This window comes from Stegostoma tigrinum, chromosome 32 (genome assembly GCF_030684315.1).
Source record: "Stegostoma tigrinum isolate sSteTig4 chromosome 32, sSteTig4.hap1, whole genome shotgun sequence".
Taxonomy (NCBI): Eukaryota; Metazoa; Chordata; class Chondrichthyes; order Orectolobiformes; family Stegostomatidae; genus Stegostoma; species Stegostoma tigrinum.
Window position 1 is genome coordinate 12545475 of NC_081385.1, and position 26161 is coordinate 12571635.

At 42.4% G+C, this 26161-nt stretch overlaps 1 protein-coding gene across 4 annotated transcripts in view; it reads right to left on the reverse strand.

Moving 5' to 3' along the window:
* The window catches only part of alg9 (ALG9 alpha-1,2-mannosyltransferase), a 231169-nt gene that overhangs the window by 194042 nt on the left and 10966 nt on the right, over positions 1 to 26161 (reverse strand). For all 4 annotated transcript variants that reach the window (XM_048562193.2, XM_048562194.2, XM_048562197.2 and 1 more), the window contains exons 4-8: positions 24514 to 24584; positions 24078 to 24166; positions 23348 to 23483; positions 21108 to 21195; positions 20649 to 20754 (exon numbers count right to left, since the gene is read on the reverse strand). In XM_048562193.2, the coding sequence (XP_048418150.1) occupies positions 20649 to 20754; positions 21108 to 21195; positions 23348 to 23483; positions 24078 to 24166; positions 24514 to 24584 (490 nt within the window). The remainder of the gene's footprint in view (positions 1 to 20648; positions 20755 to 21107; positions 21196 to 23347; positions 23484 to 24077; positions 24167 to 24513; positions 24585 to 26161) is intronic.

Genomic DNA, 26161 nt, shown 5'->3' on the forward strand with positions numbered 1-26161 from the left:
TCCGAACTCAGTATTATTCATCCTTAATCAATTGCTCAGAGAATCTTCAAATAAAAACAAAGTGTTGTGGATGCTGGAGATCTGAAACAAAAACAGGAAGCGCTGGAGAAACTCAGCAGGTCTGGCAGTGCCTGTGGGGAAACAGACAGAATCAATGTTTCCATCATAATAGGACTCTTCTTCAGGTGTCATCCTGAATTCGAGACATTAACGTTTCTCTCTCCAGAGATGCTGCCAGATTTGCTGAATCTCTCCAGTACTTTCTGGTTTTGTTTCAAGTACCTTGTTTGTAAAAGCTACTGTTGGAGAGCCAAAACTGTTGTTGTTAAAAGTACTTGCTTTTGGGTAAGGATAAGATCAGGCTCAGCTGGGAATCTCACGCAGCCAAACAGCCTGCAATCTATCGCACATCAACATCTACTCAGGAAAAGCACCAGCTGACTAAGCCCTCACTGCCTTCTGGAAAGGAGCAGGGAATTATGAGAGAAATTCTTCACTGAAAAGTTTAAGCTGATTTCCAACAGCACAGGTTTTGGAAGTCAATTTTTTTTGGCATGTCAGTTTCCATCTTGACTACTGGCAGAAACGAAGCCAGACTAATTGAAGATTAAGTGGTTCACTTATGGTTCCTAAGACAGTAAATGGATTTGCAATCTGCTGTCTTTGTCATCTGGCTTAAATTCAAATACAACACTCATGCACACACACTAAAAAAAAATCAGCGGAGCAGTGAAAAAGCAATGAGATAAACTGGAGAGGAGGAAACCGTAATCAACAAGTTTAGGAACAGAGAGCAATACACCAAACAAATCAGGAAATTGTTCCAAAATGACTTCTATTACCAAAATCTTTGAAATTTGCCTATGAGATGCAAAAAAGACTAACTCAGGCAATTAAATTAACTTTGATTTTTCAGATGTACATTTTTCTGAACTCTAAACCAAAACCTTTTTGTAACAAAATTCTGAATCCCCTTTGTGTGCAAGGCTCTGAAGCTCCACTTGAGCTACACGTCATAGGGCATTCAGTCTGTGGATAAGGGGCCAATTATTTAGGACTAGAATACAAAACAATGCGTTCTCTCAAAGATTTTGTGAATCCTTGGAATTTGCTACCTCAGAGGGTTCTTGGTGCCTCCATTGTTGCTATGTTTTTGATTGCAGTAGAGATACGTTGGTCAGGGAACAGAGGTAAAGGCGAGAGGTGTATTAGCTGCTGGGGGCAATCAGAGAGTTGAAGCCACAAAGTCAGCCAGGGTTGTACTGAATGGTGGAGTATGCTCATTGGATTGTGTAGTCTAGAATAACAGAATCATAGCATCCCTACAGTGCAGAGGGAGGCCATTCAGCCCATCAAATCTGCACTGGCTCTGCAAAGAGCATACTCCCAAACCCAATCCCCCATCCTATCCCTTTAACACTGCATTTACTGTGGCTAACCCACTCAGCCTGCATATCCCCAGGCACTATGAGCAATTCAGCATGGCTAATCCTTTAAACTTTGGACTGAGAGGGGAAACTGGAGCACCTGGAGGAAACACACGCAGATAGGAGGAGAACATGCAAACTCCACACAGACAGTTGTCCCAGGCTGGGATCAAACCTGGGTCCCTGGAACTGAGAGATAGAAGCACTAACCACTGAGTTATCATGCCAACTCTACTTGTTTTTGTCTTGAGGTCCTGTAACCCAAAAAGCAAGGAATGGGAATCCCATTTCCCTTCAGTGTGGAATCAGGTGCAGTCTCAATTCATTTATTGTACTGCAAGTTCAGTGGTGCTAGAATGTGAGCACTACAAATGCCCTGTCTTTTTGATACTTACCATCACTGCAGTGATTCTATGACTGACTCATAATTCACTAAAGAAGAGCCTCAGTTTAATTACTCAAAAAAAATTCAAATGTACCAGTTGAAGTTTGGTTGTTGCAGCCCAGAAGTGGCCTGATCTCTATAAGAAAGACTGAACACACCGATGAGAAACTGGTTTAAAAACATAAGGATTATTCATTCATGGAGGAGCTATAATTAAAATTTGGCATCAGTACCAAAACCAAGATAGCACCAAAGGCACTAAAAATAAATTACGCTTAATATTAAAGACTATCTTTACACACACAAACCGGTTTCAGGTGACTGGCAGATAGCATGAGGTTAGGTCTGTTTGTTCTGCAGCTTCAGATATTTCATCCCTCTGGGAAATAATTGGTAAATGTTGGAAGGATTAGAAGGCTGATTAACAATCTGTTTGAAGAACATCATGAATACACGTTCCATGGTCATCAAGTCCTGGGGTGGGACTTGTACCGAACAGCTTCTGCCTTAGAGGCAGAGACGCTAGCTACAGAGGTAGATAGTAGCTCACATAACAAACAGATAATAACCACAGGTTGTTGATCCGAAACATTAATTTTCTTTTACACTTTCCACACAGATGCCACTGAACTTGCTGAGTATTTCCAGCATTTACTGTGATTATTTCAGTTTTCTATCATCCCAGGGATTGTGTTTTTGTACAGATGCACCTCCCGAATCCAGGTCTCCCTTGGCCAGCAAATTCTGCAGTATGAAAAGTCCAGTACTCTGTCAGGGCTTACACAATTAATAACAGGTAAAAAGATCATCTTCAGTATCTAAAATAACTGCTCTGCACCTTGTTTTATGTTGTACAGCGCTTCTTAAACGTGTTCAATAACTTTGATGATGATCCAGGCAGATGAACTCTTGTAGTGAGGCAACTTCTCTGTCCCGGCAAAGACCCAGAGGCTGCCAGGTTACATTGGTACAGCTTGTGTTTAATTTACTGCTCACTTCTCTTCGGAGGACGCCCACCCTGAATAACCTTTATTCTTCTCTCCAAATATTTATTTCTTGTACCTTGCTCTTCCCTTTACTGATTTCTATTTTTATGAGTTCTGGTAAAAGCTCTTGGATTTGACATGTGGAAACTCTTGTTTCTCTCTCCATGTTTGCTTTGTGGTTGATGCTGAGGACAAAAGCTATAGACCCCAGGGCAGACATTGTCATGCTGGTCAAAGGAAGATGTTTGCCTGGCCTGTGGAGGATTTCCAGAAGCTTCTGTTTCAGGTTATCTGGGGTGGTTTAACAAAATGCAACTTCGGCTTAGTCCATAGTTATGGTAAGTCAGATAAAACAGGCAGGGCTACTGACAACTCAAGTAAAAAAGAATGCCAGATGGTGGAAATCTGAAGGTGTTCTTAAGAAGGTCCCTGGACTCGAAACGTTAAGTCTTTCTCTTAACAGATGCTGCCAGACTTGCTGAGTTTCTCCAGCAATTTTGGTTTTTTTGGCACAGATACTTAAGTTTTCTGACATTACAGAAGTTGTTTGAAAATGATCAAACTTCCCACTACACTGAGAGAATCTATAAAAAGGTGACAAAATAATTAGTCCCAACGATGAGGCAGGGGAACCTCTCACATTTGGGCACACAGTGACATCACCACTCTGCAGGTCAGGTAACTCAGCCTGTCGAGTCAGTTTCTGAGAAACCCAGTTAAATTCCACCTTGCGCAAACCCTTTTGTTTTCCTCTCTCCGAGCAACTAGCCAATTCACTATGAAAAAGTTCATGCCCTTTTCATCAATTTGATTCTATTCCAAGAATTCTATTCTATTCACAAATAGCATTTTTGTAACATCCCTTTAAATCTCTAAGTGACTTTCATAAGTATTTACACTTGTTAGCATCTTAGACCCTTTAAAATTCTGAAAGTTTCCCAAAAACAAAACTTTCACCTATTCATCAATAGTGAAAACACTAATTTCAGGCTTTCCTTCATAACTTTAGCGACTTGTGCCTTGTAACATTGTAATGAATGTATGTGATGCTTTTATACCTGCTTATAATAGACTGCCAAACTAAAAGGTTCCTACTTGGACCAAACTGAGAGGGTTACATGTGTTATATTAGTGTGTTTATCTTGTATTCAATGCTGAGATACAAAAAACAAAACTGAAAAAAGGCTTTATATTCTATGCCTGGGCCAATAAAAAAACCTGTCTGACCTGCCTTAACTGTTCCATCTACCTGTCCTGCTCCCTATGGTCTTACTGTCTTCAGAAGTCTGTGGATATGCACATCAAAGTCCCTCGGTGCCTCTAAATTTCTCAGTAAACTAGTGTTCATTGTAAATTCCTTGCAATGTTTGTTCTCCACAGCCACCTCACACTTCTCCAGATTGAATTCTCATTTGCCATTTTTCAATTCCTTCACTAGCATGTCAAAACCTTCCCTGGAATCAATATTTTCCCTTTTGTCCTCAACATCAACAAACGTTTGTTTCATCCAAATATCTTAATTATGCTCCCTGCATTTAAACCTAAATCATTGATATTGTTATGGAATCAGAGCCCAGTAGATATCCCCTACATCACCACACTGGAAACGGCCTTCCAGCCACAAAAACATCTGCTGACTATGGCCCTTGGGTCAATTTGAATAATCTTCCCATTAATACCACAAAAATTTATTTTTCTGAGCAGTCTGGCATGTGGCATATTGACAGAACCCTTGCTAAACTTGGAGGCCAACATCAAACTCCTTTTGTACTCTACAACTCTATCACTACATGCGTCTGAAAAGGAAAGGGTGTTGCTTTTTTTTGAAATCCACTGTTGTATGTACCCTCTTACTGCCACCAATTCTCAGTGGGGCTGCTATTTGGGACACCTTAAATGTGCGTCATTTTCACTCAGATTTGCATGTTAAATATAAACAAACGGTAGCCCCACAAGAAGCTCAATTTCTCTCAAATTTCAGAGGAGTTTGTAATCTGCTCAATGTCTCTCCAGCATATCGAGGAATCCAATAAATAAAGCACTTTTCAAAACACGTGCGCACTAAATAATAATCACAGAATTAGAAAAGAATGCATTTTCCCTTTACTCTCACCTTACTCAAAAAGCTTAAAACTAAATATACATTTACAAAGAGATTTAAAGGTTGGAAGGAGTTTTCTAAATCAAGTGTCTTCTATACTGAATTTTAAATCTTTTTTATGGGACATGGGCATTGCTGTCTGGGCCAGCGTTTATTGCTCATCCCTAGGTGCCCTTGTGAAAGTGGTGGTGAGCTGCTACCTTGAGCTCCTGCAGTCCATGTGCTGCAAGTAGACCCAGGATGCCCTTAGAGAGGGAATTCCAGGATTTTGACCCAGTGACAGTGAAGGAACATACAGATAGAAAATGTACTCTATGTTTTTCAGAGTACACATTTACTTGCACCATGTACATTCTTAGAATGTGTAAACATTGCAGCCAATGTGTAAGTGTTGTTCTGTAGCCAAAGGTCGAGCCAGTTTGTGCACAGCAAGATCCCACAAGTCCAAATTAATCTCAGATGACTGATCAATTGATCTTTTTGCACAATGTTTATCCAGAGTTTATCGTGAAAGTGATGTAAGGGGCTTTGTAGACTGTAAGAGTGTTGGGAGGCCAATCTTAGTCAAACTGGTCAAATTTAACCAAAAATCTCTCAAATGGGGTGCAAAAAATTTTTGCATCAATACTGCAGTTCCACCAATACAGTAACTGAAAAACACAAATAGTGGGCAGATCTTCTCACTCTAAAGGGTCCCAGAATGTCACCACGAAAGGGTGAGTGATCACAATGAAACACCAGTGTAATCATTCACAGTGCAACTTTTTCATAGGAACAGGAAGGTCCATACATCCTCAAGTCTGCTTCGCCTTTCTATTCATAGCTGATCTTTGACTCCAACTACGCTTTTCTCACTAAATCCTTCACTGTGTATCCTGTCTAGTTACAGCGAATGTGCAGCTTCCAAATGCAAGGCATTTAATGCACTATATTCTGGATCAGAAAAAATGGAGAAAAAGTAAAGCTGCAACTCATTAGAAGTAACCATTACTATTGGCTGGGCAGCACTTTCCCCTTACAGGCACTTACCCAAATTGTAGACACAGTCTTTCAGATACTGTGACCACCAGAGGCTGACGTTTTGGTGGAAACAGGAAGACTCACTGGTGTTGCCGGAGTTAAATTTATACTACACCAACTGAAGGCAACCTTTGTAATGCTGATAACAGGACTGAGGGTGAGTAAGAATGGATTGGCTACGCCAAAAGCAACATGTCATGACAGGACCAGGCAAATGGAAGCAACAGGCTGCTTCAGCCAGCTTCTCTGTCACACCTATTCTGATGATGCGACCATCCCAGTGGGGCCTCAGAAACGTCCACCTTTTTCCTCAATCATGGATTCCCCACCACTGTGAATGACAGGGCTCTTAGCTGTGCATGACCCATCTCGTGCACTTCTACCCTCACCCCTTCTATTCCCTCCCACAACAATACTGGTGTCCCCCGGTCCTTCACTTTGTACCCCACCAGCACCCACATCCAAATAACTGTGAGCTGCCATTTCCCTCACCTCAAGCAGGATGTCATCCCTGGATACATATTTCCCTCCCAGCCCTTGTCAGCTTTCCTCAAGGACCATTGCCTCTGGGACACCTTGATTTACCCCTTCTCCATTCCCAACACCTCCCTACATCCCATTGCATCTTCCCATGCAATCACAGTAGGTGTAATTCTTGCCAGTTTACTTCCCCCTTCTTCAGCATCCCAGGTCCTAGACACACCATCCAGGTGAAGCAACACTTTACCTGAACTTCATTCAATCTAATCTACTGCATTCACTGCTCACAATGTGGTCCCATCTACACTGCAGAAACAAAACGCAGACTGGGTGACCCCTTTGCAGAACATCTACATTCTGTCCATAAAAGTGACCTTGAGCTTCTACTTGCCTGCCACTTCAACACATCACCGTGTTCCCTTCCCCTAAGGCCTGCTGCAGTGTTTCAGTAAGCATCAGCGTAAGCTTGAAGAACAGCATTTCATTTTCTCCTTAGGGGCCGGGCTGCCCTTGGGACTCAACATTGAGTTCAATAACTTTAGAGCCTGTTTCCATCCTTCCATGTTCTTTTACCTACCTCCACACTCTGGTCCTGGCACGACATGGGTTTCTTTCTGGGCAGCCAACCCATCCCCACCCACTCTTAGTCCAATGATCACATTACATGGGCTTCTTCCAGCATAAACTACCCATTCTCTCCCACTCTCGGCGCTCATTAGCACTTAATTAGCTTTTCTTCTGTCAAGGCCAATCAATAATTCCATAGTCTTCCTACCCCTTTTATCTCTCTCTCTCTTTCTCGGCTCCATCTCTGCCGATCTGCTCACCCCTCTGCCCCCATCCTCCCCCACCACTTCAGCACAAATACCATCCCTTCCTAGCCGCTACAAGTTCGGAAGAAGAGTCACCAGACTTGAAATGTTACCTCTGCTTTCTCTCACAAATGCTGCCAAACCTGCTGAATTTCATCAACCCACCTCCTATGTATTTACATCCTTCCTTAAATAAGAAGACCAAAACTACATGCAGTATTTGGGATGTGGTCTCGCTAACACTTGTGTAATCGACACAATATTTTTACCTTGATATTCAATTCCTCTCAGCTTAAAGGGCAGCGTTTCATTAGCCTTCTTAATCATTTGCTGTTCCTGCATACTAACTTTTTGTTCTGTTAGCAAGGATAGTAGTTACACTAAAAAACACAAGGTCATCTGCAGACCTTTTCGCTGAATTGTCTCTCAGTTGCACTCGCAGAAAAACTAAGTCACAGGCCCAGGGTATCACTCGGGTGGACACGGTTTTATTTTAAATTATTGCCACATACAAACAAAGACCTATGGATGCTGGAAATCTGAAACAAGAACAGAAATTGCTAGAGAAACTCAGCAGGTTTGGCAAGGGAAAACAGAGTCAACATTTCTGGTCCAGTGAGCCTTCTTCGTATGTATAACGGCATGGTTCATTCCCAGTATGGCAGCTGGTGGAATTTAAATGTAATTAATAAATAAATCTTCAATTGAAAGTTAGCCTCAGTTTTGCAGTCACCATTTCCACTATCGATAGTTGGAAAAATCCATCTGATATTCTAATGTCCACAAGGAAAGGAAATCAGCCATCCTTATCCTGTCTGGCCTACAGGTGACTCCAGGCCCACAGAACTGCAGGTGGCTTTTACATACCCTTTGAACTTGCCAAGCAAGCTGCTCAGTTCAATGACACCGAGAGATGGACATCAAACAAATTTGATTTTGAAAAGCTCAGCAGGTCTGGCAGCGTCTGCGAAGGGAAAAAACAGAGTTAACGTTTCGGGTCCGGTGACCCTTCCTCAGATCTCCTCAGTTCTGAGGAAGGGTCAGTGGACCCAAAACGTTAACTCTGTATTTCCCTTGACAGATGCTGCCAGACCTGCTGAGCTTTTCCAGCAATTTTGTTTTTGCTTCCGATTTACAGCATCCGCAGTTTGTTCGGTTTAAATTTGATTTTGATTTGATTTATTATTGTCAGATGTACCTAGGCACGGTGAGGAGTTTTGTTTTGTGTGCAGTACAAATCAATTATACTATACAGAGATTGTAGGGTGATTGAATTAAGCAAGAAATACAAAGTTACGGCAGCAAAGAAGGTGCACAAAAAGTAAGGTCAACATTTGATTTAAAATTTGAGAGACCCATTCAGAAGTCTGACAACAGCAGGCAAGAGGCTGTTCTTGAACCTGTTGGTACGTGCGGTTAAGCTTTTGTATCTTCTACCTGACAAAAAGCTTGGAAGAAATTACAAATCAGGGTGGGAGGGGTCTTTGATTATGTTGGCTGGCTTCCTGAGGCAGCAAGGAGTATATATGGAGTCAATGTGTGGATGGAAGGCTGGCTTGCATGATGGACTGGGCTGTGCTCACAACTCTCTGTAGTTTCTTATGCTCCTGGGCAGAGCAGATGCTGTACCAAGCTGTGATGCATCCAGATAGAATTTTTTTTATGGTGCATGTGTACAAATTGGTGAGAGAGTTCCTAAGGCCTTCTGAGGAGTAGAACAGGCATTGTTGTGCAAGTCTAGTCAACTACATGAATCCCAGTGAGACAGCAAAGCAGCTTGGGAGGGGGTGCGAGAGAATAGGAGTTAAAATTAATGGGAAGACCTTACTTGTCCTCGAGCTTGTGGCACCTCATGCACCGTGCAGATGTAGCAAGCCCCAGTAAATCCATCCAGGAGGAGTAGCTTGTGGCTCAGAACATTGGTGGGGAACAAGAGGAAGACAGCAAAAATCTCAGAAATAAAATCTAAACATATGTGAAGCCTTTTGTAACAAAACTTGCACTTCATAACTGTAGAATCTTAATTGTCTCTTGCTGACGTGAAAAACTGTACCAACATTACTACCAGATCAATCTGGTATCATAACACATATAGCAATCAAAAGGGAGGGGAAGTTTGGAATTTATTTCTTTGTCTGTAATGGAATGATAATGTGTAGTAATCCTCAGTAGACCACATTCATTATACCAGATCAGGAAAAGGTATTAAATTACAGGCTACCATCTGCTGGTGCAAAGAAACAAAAAATAAATGAACTGAAAGTTAAGTGCGAAAATTGACTTCCTGATTTAATGGGATAAATATTTTTAAAGCTCACGTGTGTCTTTTTCCTTTCTGGAGCCAACTAACTCCATCTGCCCATTTACCTCCTCCCTCCTCACTATCGGAGGCTCCAGATATACCTTCCAGGTGAAGCGGTAATTTATCTGCACTTTGCTTAAATCTAGCCTGCTTATTTGCTGCTCACAACGTGGGCTCCTATACACTGGAGTGATAAAACTCAGACAAGGTGACCACTCTGTGACACATCCACGTTTTGTTGCAAAAATGGCCCCAGGCTGCCAGTTAGCTGCAGCTTCAACGTATCACTGCATTCCCTGGCAAGCTTGTGTGTCTCAGGCTTGCTGTAGTGCTCCAGCGAACCTCAGCACAAACAGCACCTCATTTTCCACTTAGGGACTATGCAGCCTTCAGGACTCAACATCAAGTCAAATAACTTTAGAAGCTGAACACCTTCTTGCATGTCTTTTACCCATCTGCACAGCCCAGGCCTGCCATGACATGGGCTTCTTTCAGTAAAGCCAACCCATTTTCACCTACTTCAGGTCCCCATTATTAGCTTTTCTTTCTCCCTGCCATGCTATAATCCATCGCGTTGTCTGCTAAGCTGCTGTTCTCTCTCTGGGCTCCATCTCCACGCATTAGCTCACGCCTTTTCCTCCCCCATTCCCCATCTTCAGCATATATACCGCATTTTCTGAGTTACTGTTTGTTACTGGGCTCAAAATGCTAACCCTGCTTTCTCTTGACAGATGCTGGTGGACCAGTTGAGTTCCTCCAGTAATTTTCCTCCCCCCCCCCACCGTGTTATACTTTCAGCAACTGCAGTTCTTTGTTTCAATTCCATCTTTCATTGTGTGGTGAATTCAGAATTATTTGGCTCTTATTTCTGCACAGATTTACATATGAAGGAGCTAGGTTTGATTCCTGGCAACGCTCACAGAGCTCAGAAGCAGCTGGACCTATCACCAGTGGTGCAAGAAGGCAAGGATAGGCTGCAATTAATTACTATTCATCAGCAACAGTACAGATCTTTCACCAAGAAGACACTCCAGCTTCAGAAATGTTAGTTCCACTTTTTGCAATACACATCATAGAAGTTGATCATAGAATCCCTAAAGTGAGGAAACGGGCCCTTTGGCCCAACAAGTCCGCAGTGAACCTCGGAGCATCCCACCCTGACTCATCCTCCTATAACCCACCTAACCTGCACATCTTTGGACTGTGGGAGGAAACTGGAGCACCCGGAGGAAACTCACGCAGACACAGGGAGAATGTGAAAACTCCACACAGACAGTCTCCTGAGGGCTAACCACTGTGCTGTTCATTTAAAGGATGTGGAAATTTGCCAAGTTCTGCCGGGGATCCAGCGATAACTTGTACTTCAGTGTTACGTATTTCATTTAAAACAATCAGTGTCACCAGAGAAAAAGGTGCTTGGAAACCTATTGGGCTTAAAGCTTGAGAAGTCTCCAGGATTAAAAGGCTTGAATCCTAATGTCCTGTGCATGAATCATAAAGTACACAGGGACAGCAAGTAATTAGGAGAGCTAATAAAATGTCAACGTGTCAATGGGTCAACGATGGCATGGTGATAATGCCACTGGATTAGTAATCCAGAACCCTGGTTAATCTTCTGGGGACATGGATTCAAATCCAATCAAGGCAGATGGCAAAATTTGAATTCGGTAAAAGTCTAGAACAGAGAAATGGCCTGATGGCAATCATGTAACCACTGTCTGATTCACGAATGTTGTAGAGAGAAGGAAATGAGCCATCCTTACCTGGTCTGGTCCATGGGTGACTCCAGACCCACAGCAATGTCATTCATTCTTAACTGCTCTCTGGGCAACACATGCTGACCCACCCAGCAAAACTCATGCACCACGAACAATTAAAGCAAATATCACAAGGGCAATTGAATACAAGAGTTAGGGAGGTTTCATTTCATTTTTCCAGGGCATTGATGAGACCAGATCAGAAGTACTCCATACAGTAACTGATCTCCTCATTAATGGAGTGATTATCCATAACTTTATGTGACCACTGCACATGTGTAGGCATGCTCAGTGAAATCACCTGACCATAACAAGGGGTTGAAATGGGGGGGGCAAGCAGCTGGACCTAAGCTGGGCAAGGCTTAGATTAGGGAGTGGGGAGGCCACCTGACCAGACCAGGAGGAGGGTCGGTGTTCGGGGAAGTGGCAGCCTGTTCTGGGAGAGAGAAAGAGAGGTAAGGCCTACACCAGAAGCAAGGACAGGAGGAGGCTGGCAGTTGTGGTGGTGGAGGGAGGGGGAGGTGGGGGTAGACTCACGGCCTACACTGGGAGCCAGCCTCCCTTCTTTCCCCCTCAGGAGTGACTGGAAGGCCAAGGATAGACAGGAATGCAGCACAGGGAGTGGGAGAGACAGAATGTGGATTGCTAAGAGAAAATAAAATAAACTCTTTTTATCTTGTCATACAGAATTTTACATCTAGGCATTGCCATCTTGCAGACAGGTAGCTGCACCCTATCACTTGAGGCCTGTATCCACTGGAGTTTTGAAGAGCCAAGAGGTGACCTGGCTGAAACATAAAGATCCTGAAGGGATTTAGTTAGGTAGATGTTGAAAGAATGTTTACTCTTGTAGGAGAATCAAGAGCTAGGAACAATAATTTAAAAATCAGGAGTCACCCATTTCAAACAGAGAAGAGAAAACATAGTTTCTTGGAGAGTTGAGGGTCTTTGGAATTCCCCTCTTCAAACAGCAGTGGACACAGAATCTGTAAATATTTTTAAGACAGGTTGCTGGGTTACTGGACATATTGTTAACTCAGTTTTCCCTCCACAAACGCTGCCAGACCTGTTGAGTTTCTCGAACACTTTGCATTTGCATTTCAGATTTCCAGCATCCACAATTCTACATTTTCATTTAATTACAGGTAGATTTGTGACTACCAAGAGAATGAAAGATTATCAGTGGTGTGCAGGAATGCAAAGTTGAGATGAAAATCAGAACAGCCATGATCTTATGGAATGGGGGAGCAGGCTCAAGCGGCCTACTCCTGTTGCATGTTCGTGTGAGCATTCCATCAGTTTTCTTTGTTCTTTGTGCCATCTAGGGGTGGCATTCATAAGAAATGCAGCCCCTTATTTCAGAAAAGATGTGTATGCACCGGAAGCAGTTCAGAAAGGGTTTACTAAACTAATACGAGAACAGGACAGGTGATCTTTTGAGGGAAAGTTGGACAAGCTAAGCTCGCATCTGCTGGCACTTTGAAGAGGGAGAAATGTCATAACTGCAACAGACAAGATCCTGACTCGATGTATGTGGAAACAAAGTTCCCTCCTGTGGGAAAATTTGGAAGTAACAGTCACTGTTAAAAGTAAGGGGCTGTCCATTTGAGACTAGATGGGGCAAATTTTTTCTCAGGGTGCTTTCAGAATTCTCTTTCTTAAAAGGATGTGGAAGCAAAGTCCTTGAATGTTTTTAATGCAGAGGTAGATAGATAGATTCTTGATAAGCAAGGTGATGAAACGTTTGACAGGGTAAGTGTGAATGTGGAGTAATCAGCCATGATCTTAACAAATGGTGCGGCAGGCTGGGACCTACTCCTGCTCCTAATTCATAGGTTTGTTTCTTAGTCACAAAAGCACAGGTGGTAGATGCATTCATTATAAACTTCACAAGTTTCTGAAAAGGCCCCAGCAGATTGGAAAATAGTAAAGGTAACGTCTTTATTCGTGGCAGAAAGCAGGCCGTAGTAGGCCACGTAGCCTCACATCTGTCACGGGAAGATGCTAGAATTCAATACTAGAGAGGTTATAACAGGATGCTTCAAAAGTTATGATTTGATCAGGTAAAGCTAACATGATTTGGTGGAGGAGAAATCACGCCAATTAATCTATTAGAGTTTTTTCTGACAAAGTAACATTCAAGGTGAATAAAGGGGAACTGGTTGATTTCCAAAAGGCATTGATAAGATATCACATTAAAAGTCACTGCACACGACAAGAGCATAGTGTGGTAGTAACCTATTAGCATAGCAACTTCAGAGTATGACCTCTGCGTTCTATTTTTCTTACATCCCCCCAGGCCTCCAGGTCAGAGCTTGTTGGTTTTGCTCTCACCAGACTGGTCCCATTTTCTCCTTTCCAGAACAAGCATCTACACCTATTATACATCTGTCTTTCCTTCACTACCTTCAGCACCGTCATTGCCTTTTGCTCCGTGCATCCTCACAAGCTGTTCCACTTGCTTCCCCCCCACCCCCGCCAACACCACTTGCCAGCTCTTTTCAGTTCCAAAGAGGACTCAAATATCAGCTGTGTTTTTCTCTACACAGATGCTGCCAGACTTGTTAAGTTTCTCCAGCACTTACTGTTTCAATGTGATTATCTCGCCAGACCCAGTGACAAAGCAATGAATATCTGCTGACATTGAATGGAAAGGGTCAGATCTCACTTTATACATCCTTACAATCGACTGCTGGTATCATTAGCAATTGGAACAAAACTGGTTTAAATATTACAGAAATTGGAGGGAAAGCAGAGTTTCTGAAGACGGGTCATAGAGATGTACAGCAGGGAAACAGACCCTTTGGTCCAAATTGTCCATGCTGACCAGATATCCTAAATTAATCTGGTCCCATTTGTCAGCATTTGGTTTATATCTCTCTAAACCCTTTCTATTCAATAACCCATCCAGAAGCCTTTTAAATGTCGCAATTATACCAGCCTCCACTACTTCCTCTGACTGCTCATTCCGTACATGCTCCACTCACTGTGTGGAAAACACTGCCCCTTTTAAATCCCACTGGACTCAGAACTTTAACTCTGATTTCTCTCCAGAAGCTAACAAACCTGCTGAGTTTCTCCAGCAATGTTGCTCTTGTTTTAGATTTCCAGCATCCACAGTTATTTATTTGTGTTTGCCATAATTGAAATGTGCAAAGTCCACTAGATCTAATAAATTGGGGCTCCTTCCCTTATCCTGCATTACTACTGTAATCATGGAGTTGCTTCCCAGATTGTGAGTAATTTGTAGAAGTCACGCATCTGCTATTCCATTCATGTGTCTACATTTGTAGCAGATGACATATTGAAATAACACCAAGCAGGAAAGGTAGCTAGCACATGCAGAGTTTCACACACAGTAGATTGCTTCGGTTGCAAGCAGCCAAGGAAAGGGGATGGGGGTGGGTGCTGGAGTCATGACTCAACCTTCCTCCTCCAGTGTATAATTGAAGCTTATCCAAGATCTGCTTCCCAACCAGTTCTGCATGGCTTAAGCTGACAGACTAAAATCGAAAATGAGCAGGGACCAGATGCGTCACAGAGACAGCTGACTGAACAAGTGACGCACAGGTTTTTTTTAAAAAAGTGGTCAGTGTGTTATAGCCTGGTCTCTCCATTATGATTCACCTGTGCAAACAACCTGAAAATTAATTATTCACTGCCTATTCATTTACTGCTCAGGGGAATAGGTGTCAGGAAACAGTTGGGACTTAATAAAGATGGAAATCAGTTGCCAAAATATTTTCTACCTGCAAAATTGTAAACCGCTCAAAACAAGAAAGAAGCTTTTCATCCGTCTACAAGATTTGCTGGGAAATTTCTGGGACCCTTCTCTTATAGAAGCCAATCTTTACAGTTTATGTTTTATTTCTGAAAGCACAATAATAAAACACATGTATAAGCAGGGATGCATAAATGTACGTGCACAAACACTCACTTCCTCTTTTTAATTACTTTAAATCAAAACAAAAGAACAAGCGAAGACTCTTCAAAAAAAGACTGAGTTATTACAATTAAGATTGCAATGCCTGAAAAGTATTGTAGAAGCGTATTCACATCAACTTTCAGAAGGGAATGAGATTATGAAGAATGCATCTTCCTATTGTCTTCATTTATTGAATGTGGACTGAAATGAGAAAAGGACTGTTTTAAACCCAAGCACTGGAGAACAAGTTGCGGAGTTTTTAAAAACAAGTTACAGAATGTCATTGTGAGTTGTGTTTACACTGCTGCCTTTGCAAGCTGTGAGGGAGGAGAGATAGGACAGGGGCGTATTTGTGCATGTCTATGTGTACACATGGAGTGTGACTCAGCTGGAGACAGATTACTGATTTGTTTGTACAAAGATGGCCAGTTCTGGATGCCAGAAGTCATCAGCCTGATGACAACTCTCCATACGATGGAACTTCTGTTTCTGTGCAACTGAACAGCTGGTACATATGAATATTGGAGAGCCAGATAATCTCCAAAAGGAGAGAAGCAGGGCCTGTTTCTGTCTCCTTGTAATAAAGTAACTCAAACTTAGGGATGGTTAGGTATTTTCTCCGACCATCATAGAATCCCTACAGTGTGGAAGCAAGCCATTCAGCCCATCAAGTCCACAAGTGAGCCTTTAAACAGGCTCCCAACCCGACCCACCCCTGTAACCCTGCATTTCCCATGGCTAACCCACCTAGTCTGCACATCCCTGGGTGCTATGGGGCAATTTAGCATAGACAATCCACCATAACCTGCACATCTTTGGACTGTGCCAGGAAACCAGATTACTCTGTATTTGCCTGGATGAATGCACCTCCAACAACATGCAAGAAGCTTGACACCATCCGGGAAAAAGCAACCTGCTTCACTGGGACCACATCTATCACATTCAATTTTCACTCCCTTCAACATCGATGCTCAGCGGCAGAAGTGTACACCATCCACCAGATGCACTGCGGCAACTCACCAAAGCTCCTTTGATAAAATCTTCCAAACTCCTCACCTCTACTGTCTGGAACAACATGGCCAGGGTGATAAATGAAACATGACTAACTCCCTCTTCAAGCCATACACCATCCTGATATGGAACTGTATTGTTGTTCCTTAACTGTAACTCTGTCAAAATCCTGGAACTCCCCTCCTAATAGGTCAGCGATTGGATCTACACCCCAGGGGCTGCAGCAGCTCAAGAAGGCAGCTCACTACCTCCTTGACAAGAAAGGCCATTTAGGGATGAACAATAAATACCGGCCTAGACAGACCACCTCAATCTCATGAATGAATAAAAAGGTGCTAAGTAAATGTAAACTCTTGTTGCAACATGTCTTTTCTGCTTTTTGCAAGAGGATGGCCAAAAGTATTAAAGCAGAAAACGTTTAAAGTTTTCAAAAGAAATAGAGATGCTGTGAATTGGGAACAAAAACAAAGTTGCTGGAAAAGCTCAGCAGGTCTGGCAGCATCTGTGGAGGAGAAAACAGAACTAACGTTTTGGGTCCAGTGACCCTTCCTCAGAACTGCAGAAAACCTATGCTTGGTTCACACTAAACAACTGCACCTCCCAGTCACGAACCATTTCCACTCCCCCTCCCATTCTTTAGATGACATGTCCATCATGGGCCTCCTGCAGTGCCACAATGATGCCACCTGAAGGTTGCAGGAACAGCACCTCATATTCCGCTTGGGAACCCTGCAGCCCAATGGTATCAATGTGGATTTCACAAGCCTCAAAATCTCCCCTCCCCCTCCACATTCCAAAACCAGCGCAGCTCGTCCCCACCTCCCTAACCTGTCCTTCCTCCCACCTATCCCCTCCTCCCACCTCAAGCCCCACCTTCATCTCCTACCTACTAACCTCATCCTGACCCCTTGACCTGTCCGTCCTCCCTGGACTGCCCTATCTCCCCACTTACACTCGCCTTTACTGGCTCCATCCCTGCCTTTTTGACCTACGTGCTCCTCTATCCATCTTCTATCCGCCTCCCCCTCTCTCCCTGTCTATTTCAGAACCTCATTTCTGAAGGAGGGTCTTGGCCCGAAACATCAGCTTCCTGCTCCTCTGATGCTGCTTGGCTTGCTGTGTTCATCCAGCTCTACACCTTGTTATCTCAGTTTGTCCAGCATCTGCAGTTCCTATCATCTCCGAAACATTTAGTCATGTAGCTTTTCATATTATAGACAAGTGCATCTTGCTTTAGTCTCAAAGACACCATCTTGAGAAGAGAGAGCAACACAGCAGAAATAACAAAAGTTCCATCGTATAAATTAATCCTTTTCAGAATCACATTGCTATTCATCCATCCAGCATATCCCATCATCCTGTTAGTGTTTCTTTTGGAGTTGTGCCATTTTACCAAGAAAATCACACATTTATACTTAGTATATGTAAAGCTGTATACATTCCTTCTTGCCTGGAGAGTTGGCTCAAGTTGTAATGCAGTTTCAATACCAGAATAAAACTCACATCTCTGGTCATTCTTCGTGTTATGAAGCGAAAGAGTAAGTGCCAGAGAACTATCTGACCACAGAAGGCATCGCAGGCACCATTCTGCTCTCATGTGAGTGTCACAGACAAAAACATTTGCATATTGCTTTTTCCAACCATCAGCTGTTTCAAACTGCTTTACAAACAGAAGGCTTCTTTGAAGTATAGTACTGCAATGAAACACGACAGACAATTTGTCCACAACAAGATCTTTGAGTCATACAGCACAGAAACAGATCCTTCCGTCCAACTAGTCCGTGCTGACTAGACATCCCAATCTGCTCAGTAACAGCAGTGTGGACTGTCAACAAGGTGCAAGGCAGAAATTCACCAAACATCCTCAGACAGCACCTTCCCAACTCATGACCACTTCCATCTAGAAGGACAAGGGCAGCAGATATTTGGGAACACCACCACCTTCAAGCTCCCCTCCAAGATGGTCAGCATCCTGAATTGGAAGTATATCGCCATTCCTTCGCTGTTGCTGGGTGAAAATCCCGGAATTCCCTCCTTAATAGCACTGTAGGTCAACCCACAGCAAGGAGACTGCTGCAGTTCAAGAAGGCAGCTCATCACCACCTTCTCAATGGCAACTAACAATGGGCAAGAAATGCTGGCCAGCCAGCGACACCCACATCCCACAAATAAATAGAAAAGAAATTGCCAGCAATCAGCCCATGCCCCTTTAAAACCTCCCCAAAAAGTAGAGTGATAACCAGGCATAATGCAAACTACAGATGCTGGAGAATCCAAGATAACAAAGTGTGAAGCTGGATGAACACAGCAGGCCAAGCAGCATCTCAGGAGCACAAAAGCTGACGTTTCGGGCCGAGACCCTTCATAACCAGGCAATCTGTTTTTAAGCTTTTCATTTGAGGGATGAATGTTTGGGCAGGACATCGAGTCTGTCTTGCCTGCTCTTCATCAAAACAGCAATGAGGGTATTTTTTAAATATCCACCTAAGCAGGTGAATGGATCCTCAGGTTAACATTCAGAAGACAGCACTGCAGTCAGTTCAGTGCTTCTTCAATACTACAATGGACTGTCAGCATGAATTTCTGTGCTGAAAACCTGGAGTGGGATTTGCATGAGGAAATTTGTGATTCAAAGCTAAGTGACCCACCCATTGAGCAACAGCTAACACATTGCATAGGTTCTAGCAAATGCGATCAGGAGTTGCATCCCTGCTTTTTTTTTTAAACCCCCTCTCACAAGAGCAAACATAGGTTCCCAGCAGTGATCTGCTCAGTCAGCATAGAACCCCTGGTTTATGGAAAGAATTTGGCCCTTGGCTCAAGAGAGCCACCTTGTGATAAAATGGCACACTGCAGCACAAATTAAAACTAAATTCCCACCAGAAAAGGTTCATAAACCTGGTGATTAAAATCAGTTCATACACATTCCACTATGCTGTAACACAACCACTCCCAGTACATTAGTCCATCAATTATGGTATTCTTAACACACGCTTAACAGAAAAATTGAAACCTAACAAAGAATACTAGAGAAACTCTGGCAGCATCTGTGGGGAGAGAAACAGAGCTAAACAGTTAGTGATCACTAATCCTTAGAACCATAGTGGATTCAAAAAGTTTACTTGGTCTCGGTCTCTCTCCATAGTTGCTGCCAGCATTGCGGAGTTTCTCCACCATTCTGTGTTTATTTCAGATTTCCAGCATCCATAGTCTTTTGCCTTCAGCGCTTCACATGCCTCATGTTCTACTTGCTATCTCAACGTAGCAATATTAACAACTGGTTCGTGAGGTCAATATTGGTGTTTCATAAAAGGAGGGGTAGCAAATATACGAGCAATTATACTGAACTTACTAAAAATGATCTCCACCACCCAGGTCAGTCTACAGAGGCAAATTTAAACGTACTGTACAATTCATCAACAAAAGTATCAGCATTTGGGTTTATCACCAACATCAATTTGGTTTCGCGGAGAATTCTTCTCAAATTACTATTGCCCCATTAGCACAGTATCACTAGCAGACTGCAGAGGTGAAAGGAAGATGATCCCAACTTACTGCACCATCCAGGCCAAGTAAATTAGATTAAAAACTAAACACAATCCATTGTTATTCAAGGTTAGCCAGTTCAAATTACTGGATAATAATGGAAAACAAAGAACGATGTATTGGGAATATGCAGTCAAAACAAAACAGATAGATGTGACCCCTGGGTCTTTAATCTCCTCCCTCTCTAACCCTTCCCTGACCCTTGAGTTTTGTTCCAATCACTCCTGCCCATTTTCTTAACACACATCACTTTTCCACCTCTCTCCAATTCTGAACAGGATTTATGTCAGATGTGAAAAGTCAACCATCTTTCTCTTTCCACAGATGCTGAGTTGCTTCAGCACTTGGTTTGCATTTTAAAACAGAGATTTAATCAAAATAGTTTGCGTTATTTATTTAAATTATTTGTATTAAATTGCATATTTTTGCAGAAAATTAGAAACCCAGACAGACGATTCCCAACTCATTCAATTTGTTCTCACTAGATTAATTTAATCTGCATATAGAATTGGCTTCACTTCATTTTTGTTCTGCTTCGAATTTTATTTTAAAATGATAGTTTAATGCATTTTAGGACATAATAACAGAAGCGGCCGCAACTAACCATAAATCAAACATTTCTGATAGATCTTGGTCTCCTGCTTGTTTTGATCTTTATTTGAAATGGTAACACAAATAAAGGGTCAAAATCGTTAGGATGCACTCATTTAAGCTCCTTAAAGAACACAATGTCTAAACTGAGCTATCACCGCTTTTATAGATCAATGCCAAACTGGCTGTGACTCTCATAAGACGTATATCTCAACATGCACACATTGCTATTTGCAATATTTGATCTTATTCTGTAAAGAAACCTTTCACAAACACACACCAAATATACACAGGCAAAAGCTTACCATAAATATCAGGTCCGTGTGGGGTAAAAACGTTGTAAGTAATTATTCTCAAGGGAGTAACCACCAACTTTCCATAGTAATAGCTGTCCACTACAACAAGGGGGAGCTGCAACACAAACAAAGACGTCCGAATTTTTAGATCCACATTCTCTGCATGGGGTTAGCATTACCCCCACCCAACAAACAGGCCGTTACCCTTACCACAATCTAGCAAGAACAACTGTGCAGTGCTTTCAGGCCTTCATGAAAGCGATTTGCCAACCGAAAGCAGTGAGGAGCAGGAGGAGGAAGGAAGGAGGTTATCCTTCTAGGAAGTTCTTGAGGAGCAGGTTGCCCACTGTCTATTCAAGAAGCTCCTTCTTAGGTGCATGAATGAGGCGTTGGCACAAAGCAGCATACTTAGAACTCGGACAAAACCTATCTTGCAAGTTATTATGGATTAATTTCCTTGATACCTACCAGAAAAAGCAGCAAAGCCACCACCGTCCATATAAAAAAACTCTGGAACCTTCTCTTCAGTACCACCAGGTCAAATGCTATTGGCAAACTAATAAGAGGAGAAAATTAATCACAGGATTAGATATGCAAAACACGCATTAAAGTAAGAATTTAGGTATCTTAAATTTACTTCAAAAATACAGCTCAGACAACATATTTTATTTAAAATAGATAAACGGTGAGGCTTAACACACAGCAGTTTGGGAAAATACACTGGATACTTTTTATAAGACTAAATGCAATGGATTTGTAGGCTGACAGTAACATCGCAATGATGTTACTGTGTCAGTAAACCAGAGGAACATGCTAGGGGGGAGTTCAAATCTCTCTGCAGTAACCAGACTTCAACAAATTAATCAATAAATCTGGAATAAAATATTAGTCCCATTAATAATACTTATGAAACTACTGAATTGTTGCAAAAATCTTTCTGGTTCACTAATGTCCTTTTTAAAGTCAACCTTACAGGTGACTCTTGGTCCACAGCAACCTACTTGACTCTTCATTGCCATCAGAAATGGCAGCTATAAAAAACAAGCCCTGTGGCCAAATACCTTCTCAAGGGTTCAAACAGATGGTCAATAAGTGCTGGCACAGCAAAACATCACAGCCCAAGAACAAAATAAATTAAAAGGCCCTTTAAAACAAAACATTAGCAGGAAATGCTGAAAATATGTAAGAATTCTGCCCACATCTGCAAGGAGACAAGGAGTCACAAAATATTCCAGGCTAGACTCTTCTTCATCCAAGTCCTCTCCCAAATATTAACCGAATAATCTTCCTTTTTCATTTCCAAATCCAATACAATTTTCCTTAGCCAGTCATAAAATTTTCTGTTCCATTAGAAAGGGCGAACAGCAACAATGGGAGGAAGGGGAAGAAAATGGGGAGGACTGTGTACTGCAAGCAACCAGTTTCACTCACAAGAACAGACAGAATCATAGAATCCCTCAGTGAGGAACCAGGCCACTGAGGCCATCAGGTCCACACCAATCCTTGGAAGAGCATCCCACCTAGATCCAACCCCCATCCTTGCAACCCTGCATTTCCCATGGCTAATCCACCTAGCCTCCACATTCCTGGACACTTTGGTTCAATTTACCATGGCCATTCCACCTAACCTGCACATCTTTGAACTGTGGGAGGAAACCCGTGCAGGCACAGGGAGAATGTGCAAACTCCACACAGGCAGTCGCCCGAGGCAGGAGTTAAACCCGGGTCCCTGGTGCAGTGTGGCAGCAGTGCTAACCACTGAGCCACCGTGCCGCCCTTAGACAGGCTGAGTATTTCAAGTTGGATACTTCTAATTAACGCATTATTTTTCAAGAACTGTTGGAGTTCAAATAAAATCGTTGAGAAGAGTTATCATTGCTTACTGCTCAACTCTTCCACTCCTTTGTTTTAACCTGGACTCTGGAGGCACCAGAGACCGTCCAGAGGTAAGACAATGCAAAGGGGTCAAATTAATATCATGACTAACATTATTCTTGCATCTTTGTAACCAGCAGCTTTTCCAAATCAGTGCTTTGCCCTCCCTCTTTCCCCCAAATACTGTTTTATTTTTATTGCTTCGTGGAACGTGGGTGCCACTAACATTTCCATCTTTAACTTCCTTTGAGTTCACTGCTGGTCGGGCCATTATTCCCTTCTGACTCAGTGTTAACGGTGACACATGGTGTGTGACTTGCCCACAGGCACTTGCCTATAAGCCAGTGGAAGATTCAATGATAATACTGAAAACAGGATTGGATAAATAGCTGACGGGGTAAAATAAAACTATTCACCCCTTTTCCACGTACTTGTCCCTGGTCAGGGCTGCTTTTCTCGGCTCCTGTTCACTATTTATTAACTTTCCCTTGCGATCCATCAGGAGACACGCAGGATAGTAAAGCTATATCTGGCTCAGTAGAAACTGTGTGACCCATAGTTGTCAAAAGGGAAAAACCAAGGGACTTTCTTCAGGGCGAGGGGTAAGACCGGAAAGAGCCTGAAAAGTTCCACTAAGACGCACAGGCGTGATAAACCCAATGCCGCCGCCACCGCCGCCGCTGCCCCAGCCCCACCCCCGTTCTAGGGTTATGCGCATTCCACAAGGACTGGTAGCTTCAAGTCTGACAATTCCAACATTGCTGCTTCAGAGTCAGGCACTTATAACATCGTTGCTTCAGGGTGCCCTGGTAAGAGGCTCTTGATGTCCTTACCCAAGGGCTGCACTGAAGGGCCATCCCAAAATGGCTCCAGCTGCCACTCCCAGTATAGCCACAGCATTCATATCCGTAAACCAGCCAGTCATTGCAATTAGAGTTGTGTTCATGCAGAAGCTACTGGGGAGGAATGCTGAAAAAGAAGGAGAGAAAATGAGAAGGCATCAAATAAAAATTAGTCACCTTACCACATTACTGTTCATGGGTATCAACGTTAAAAATAACCCAACAACAGAAGGATAAATCTAAACTGCAGCCCATTCAGGGCAATCAGGCTCCTGAAGGACAAATGCCATAGCCTTTTCATTGCTTTATCTTTTTAATCACGGGTTTGCTTCTTTAGAACTTTGTGGTTTGGGATGGTCTTACTTAGTGCTATTGCCTTGGAAACGTGCAAGCCCTAAATCACAACCCTTGACACCAGTGACTGGAGATAGTTGCAAATAAACAAGAACATGGAGCAGGATCTTAGCAGCCACGGAACGCTGTGCGCGTTGGTGAGAATGTTGGGAAAATTGAGAGAGGTCGGCTGCAAGGAGATCCCTGATCCACAACAGAAACCCACAACTGTGAGTAGATGTCACCCTCAAATTGAGGGGTGGGCAACCACTTCCCTCACTGAAATACCAAGTAAGAAGTTGAACTTGTGTTTGTTTCTTCCAGCACTGTTCCTGGTCTTACACGTAACTTTATGCTCTCATTTCCATAAATGCAAGTCTTTACTCACCAGCTGCGGAGCAGAACATCCCAGTACTCAAAATCATGAACGCCAACATTAATCGCCCAACATGGAGCCCAAACTTCTTGCAAACAGCTCTAGAGCACAACCAGAGTACATACTTTCATTGATACATTATACTAAAATCATTAAATTGCAACTAGTTAAAAGACTTTTTAAAACACAAGCTCCAAGTATGCAGCAGGTCTGTCAGCACCCTGAATGCTGGATATTTGAGCGTCCAGGGAACAGTTCTATATTGAAAACTTTACATCTTTTTTGCATCAGCACCAAATTACCTGCTGGATAATTTTCCTGAATTAACTATGAGATATTTTTCCAGCATTCCCTCTTCTTTTCTGCAACTTTCCAACAGTACCAATTCTTATTAAATTACCAAAACAGGAAAGCTATATAGGCTGATAGATAAAAAGCATTGACTTACTTGTAAAAGTACAGCTCGCAAATGCAGCAGAAAAAGGCTAAGAGGCATCGTAAGAAATAGAAGACAAGAACCTGGACAAGACGACACTTCACGTTAAATGCAAGTAAGTTGGCAAGGTCAAACATCAACCACTAAACTAACATCAATGTAGTATTCAGAGTAATGTAATTAAGGACAATTCTATAAACCCCGTAAAATGAAACAAAGAACTGAAGATGCTGGAAATCTGAATGAAAAACAGAAGTTGCTGGAGAAACTCAGCAGGGTCAACATTTCGAATCCTGTGACACTTCTTCAGAACTGTTCAAAATGTTAACTGTTTTCCCTCTACAGATGCTGCCAGAACTGCTGAGTTTCTCCAGCAACTTGTTTCAGCACCCTTTAAGTTTCCAATGTTGTTTACATCCTCAATGTTTGGATGCCCTTAATTAGCTGTCACCTCACTAATATTACAGTTTGTATAACAAAAACAAAGAACATATGCATGGGAAAGGGAGTTTGTTGGTCAATCTTAAAGGGCATGGGAGTAATCTTCAAAGTTATTTATCTTCTAAAAGCATAGCGTGACTTACAAATGGATTGCAAAGTATTTTTAGTTGTTTTAATTAGTTAATAGGAAGGTACTTTTGCCACATTGGTACATTAACGGACTACTAATTAATGTAAGTAAGAAATGAACATGTTTAAAGGTGACAGATCTTGTATCATTGGAAGTAAGAACGATGTGCCCTTTCGGTTCGAAGAAGGGCCTAGGCCTGAAGTGTCAGCTTCCCTGCTCCTCTGATGTTGCTTGGCCTGCTGTGTTCATCCAGCCATACACCTTGTTATCTCAGATTCTCCAGCATCAGCACTTCCTACTATCTCCAGGATAAGATACTTCAATTAAGTTTTTTCAATCACTCCTCCATTCCTAATTGTCCCAGAGAATTGAACTGTTAAAGTCATTGGGAGAGAGGGACACTCCCTGGCCAGTTACAAAGGGAGCTATGGGATTTAGAATAGTGATAGTGAAGAGACAGCACTGCAGTCTCAAGTCAGGATAGTAAGAGACTCGGAGAGGAGCTGCTGTATTGACCATTGTTGTTTCCAATGGCAAATCTAATTTCATTCTTTCAGATTTTGTAGTGGTTTTTATAAAACTGCACAGTTGTTTTAAGGTGCAGTTGACAGCCTGGAGTGTCATAAGATTTTCCTTCCCTGAGGGTATTCACAAACCAGATGAGTTTTTAACAACAATCAACTTGGTTACAAAGTTAGACTAGCTTGTAATTCCATATTTTTTTTTTAAATTCAAATTTCACCACCTCCCATTCCGGGATTTGAACCCCTGGGATTTCCAGATTATTAACAGTGATATTACCACTATGCCACTGCCTTCGTCCCGTGAACGGGCTAAAGAAGCTGAGATGCCTCTCCTTAGAGCAGAAAAGGTTAAAGAGGTTTAACAGCGGTTATGAGTTTTGAGGAAACAATAAGGAAAAACTGTTTCCATTGGCAGGAGGGTCAGTTACCAGACTCTCAAATTTAAGATAATTAACAAAAGAATCAGGGAGTTTCTTTTGCAGCAAGTTGTCATGATCTGGGATGTACTGCAGAAGAAATGCTGATAATGATCCAATAATCATTTCAAAATGGAATTGGATGTTGG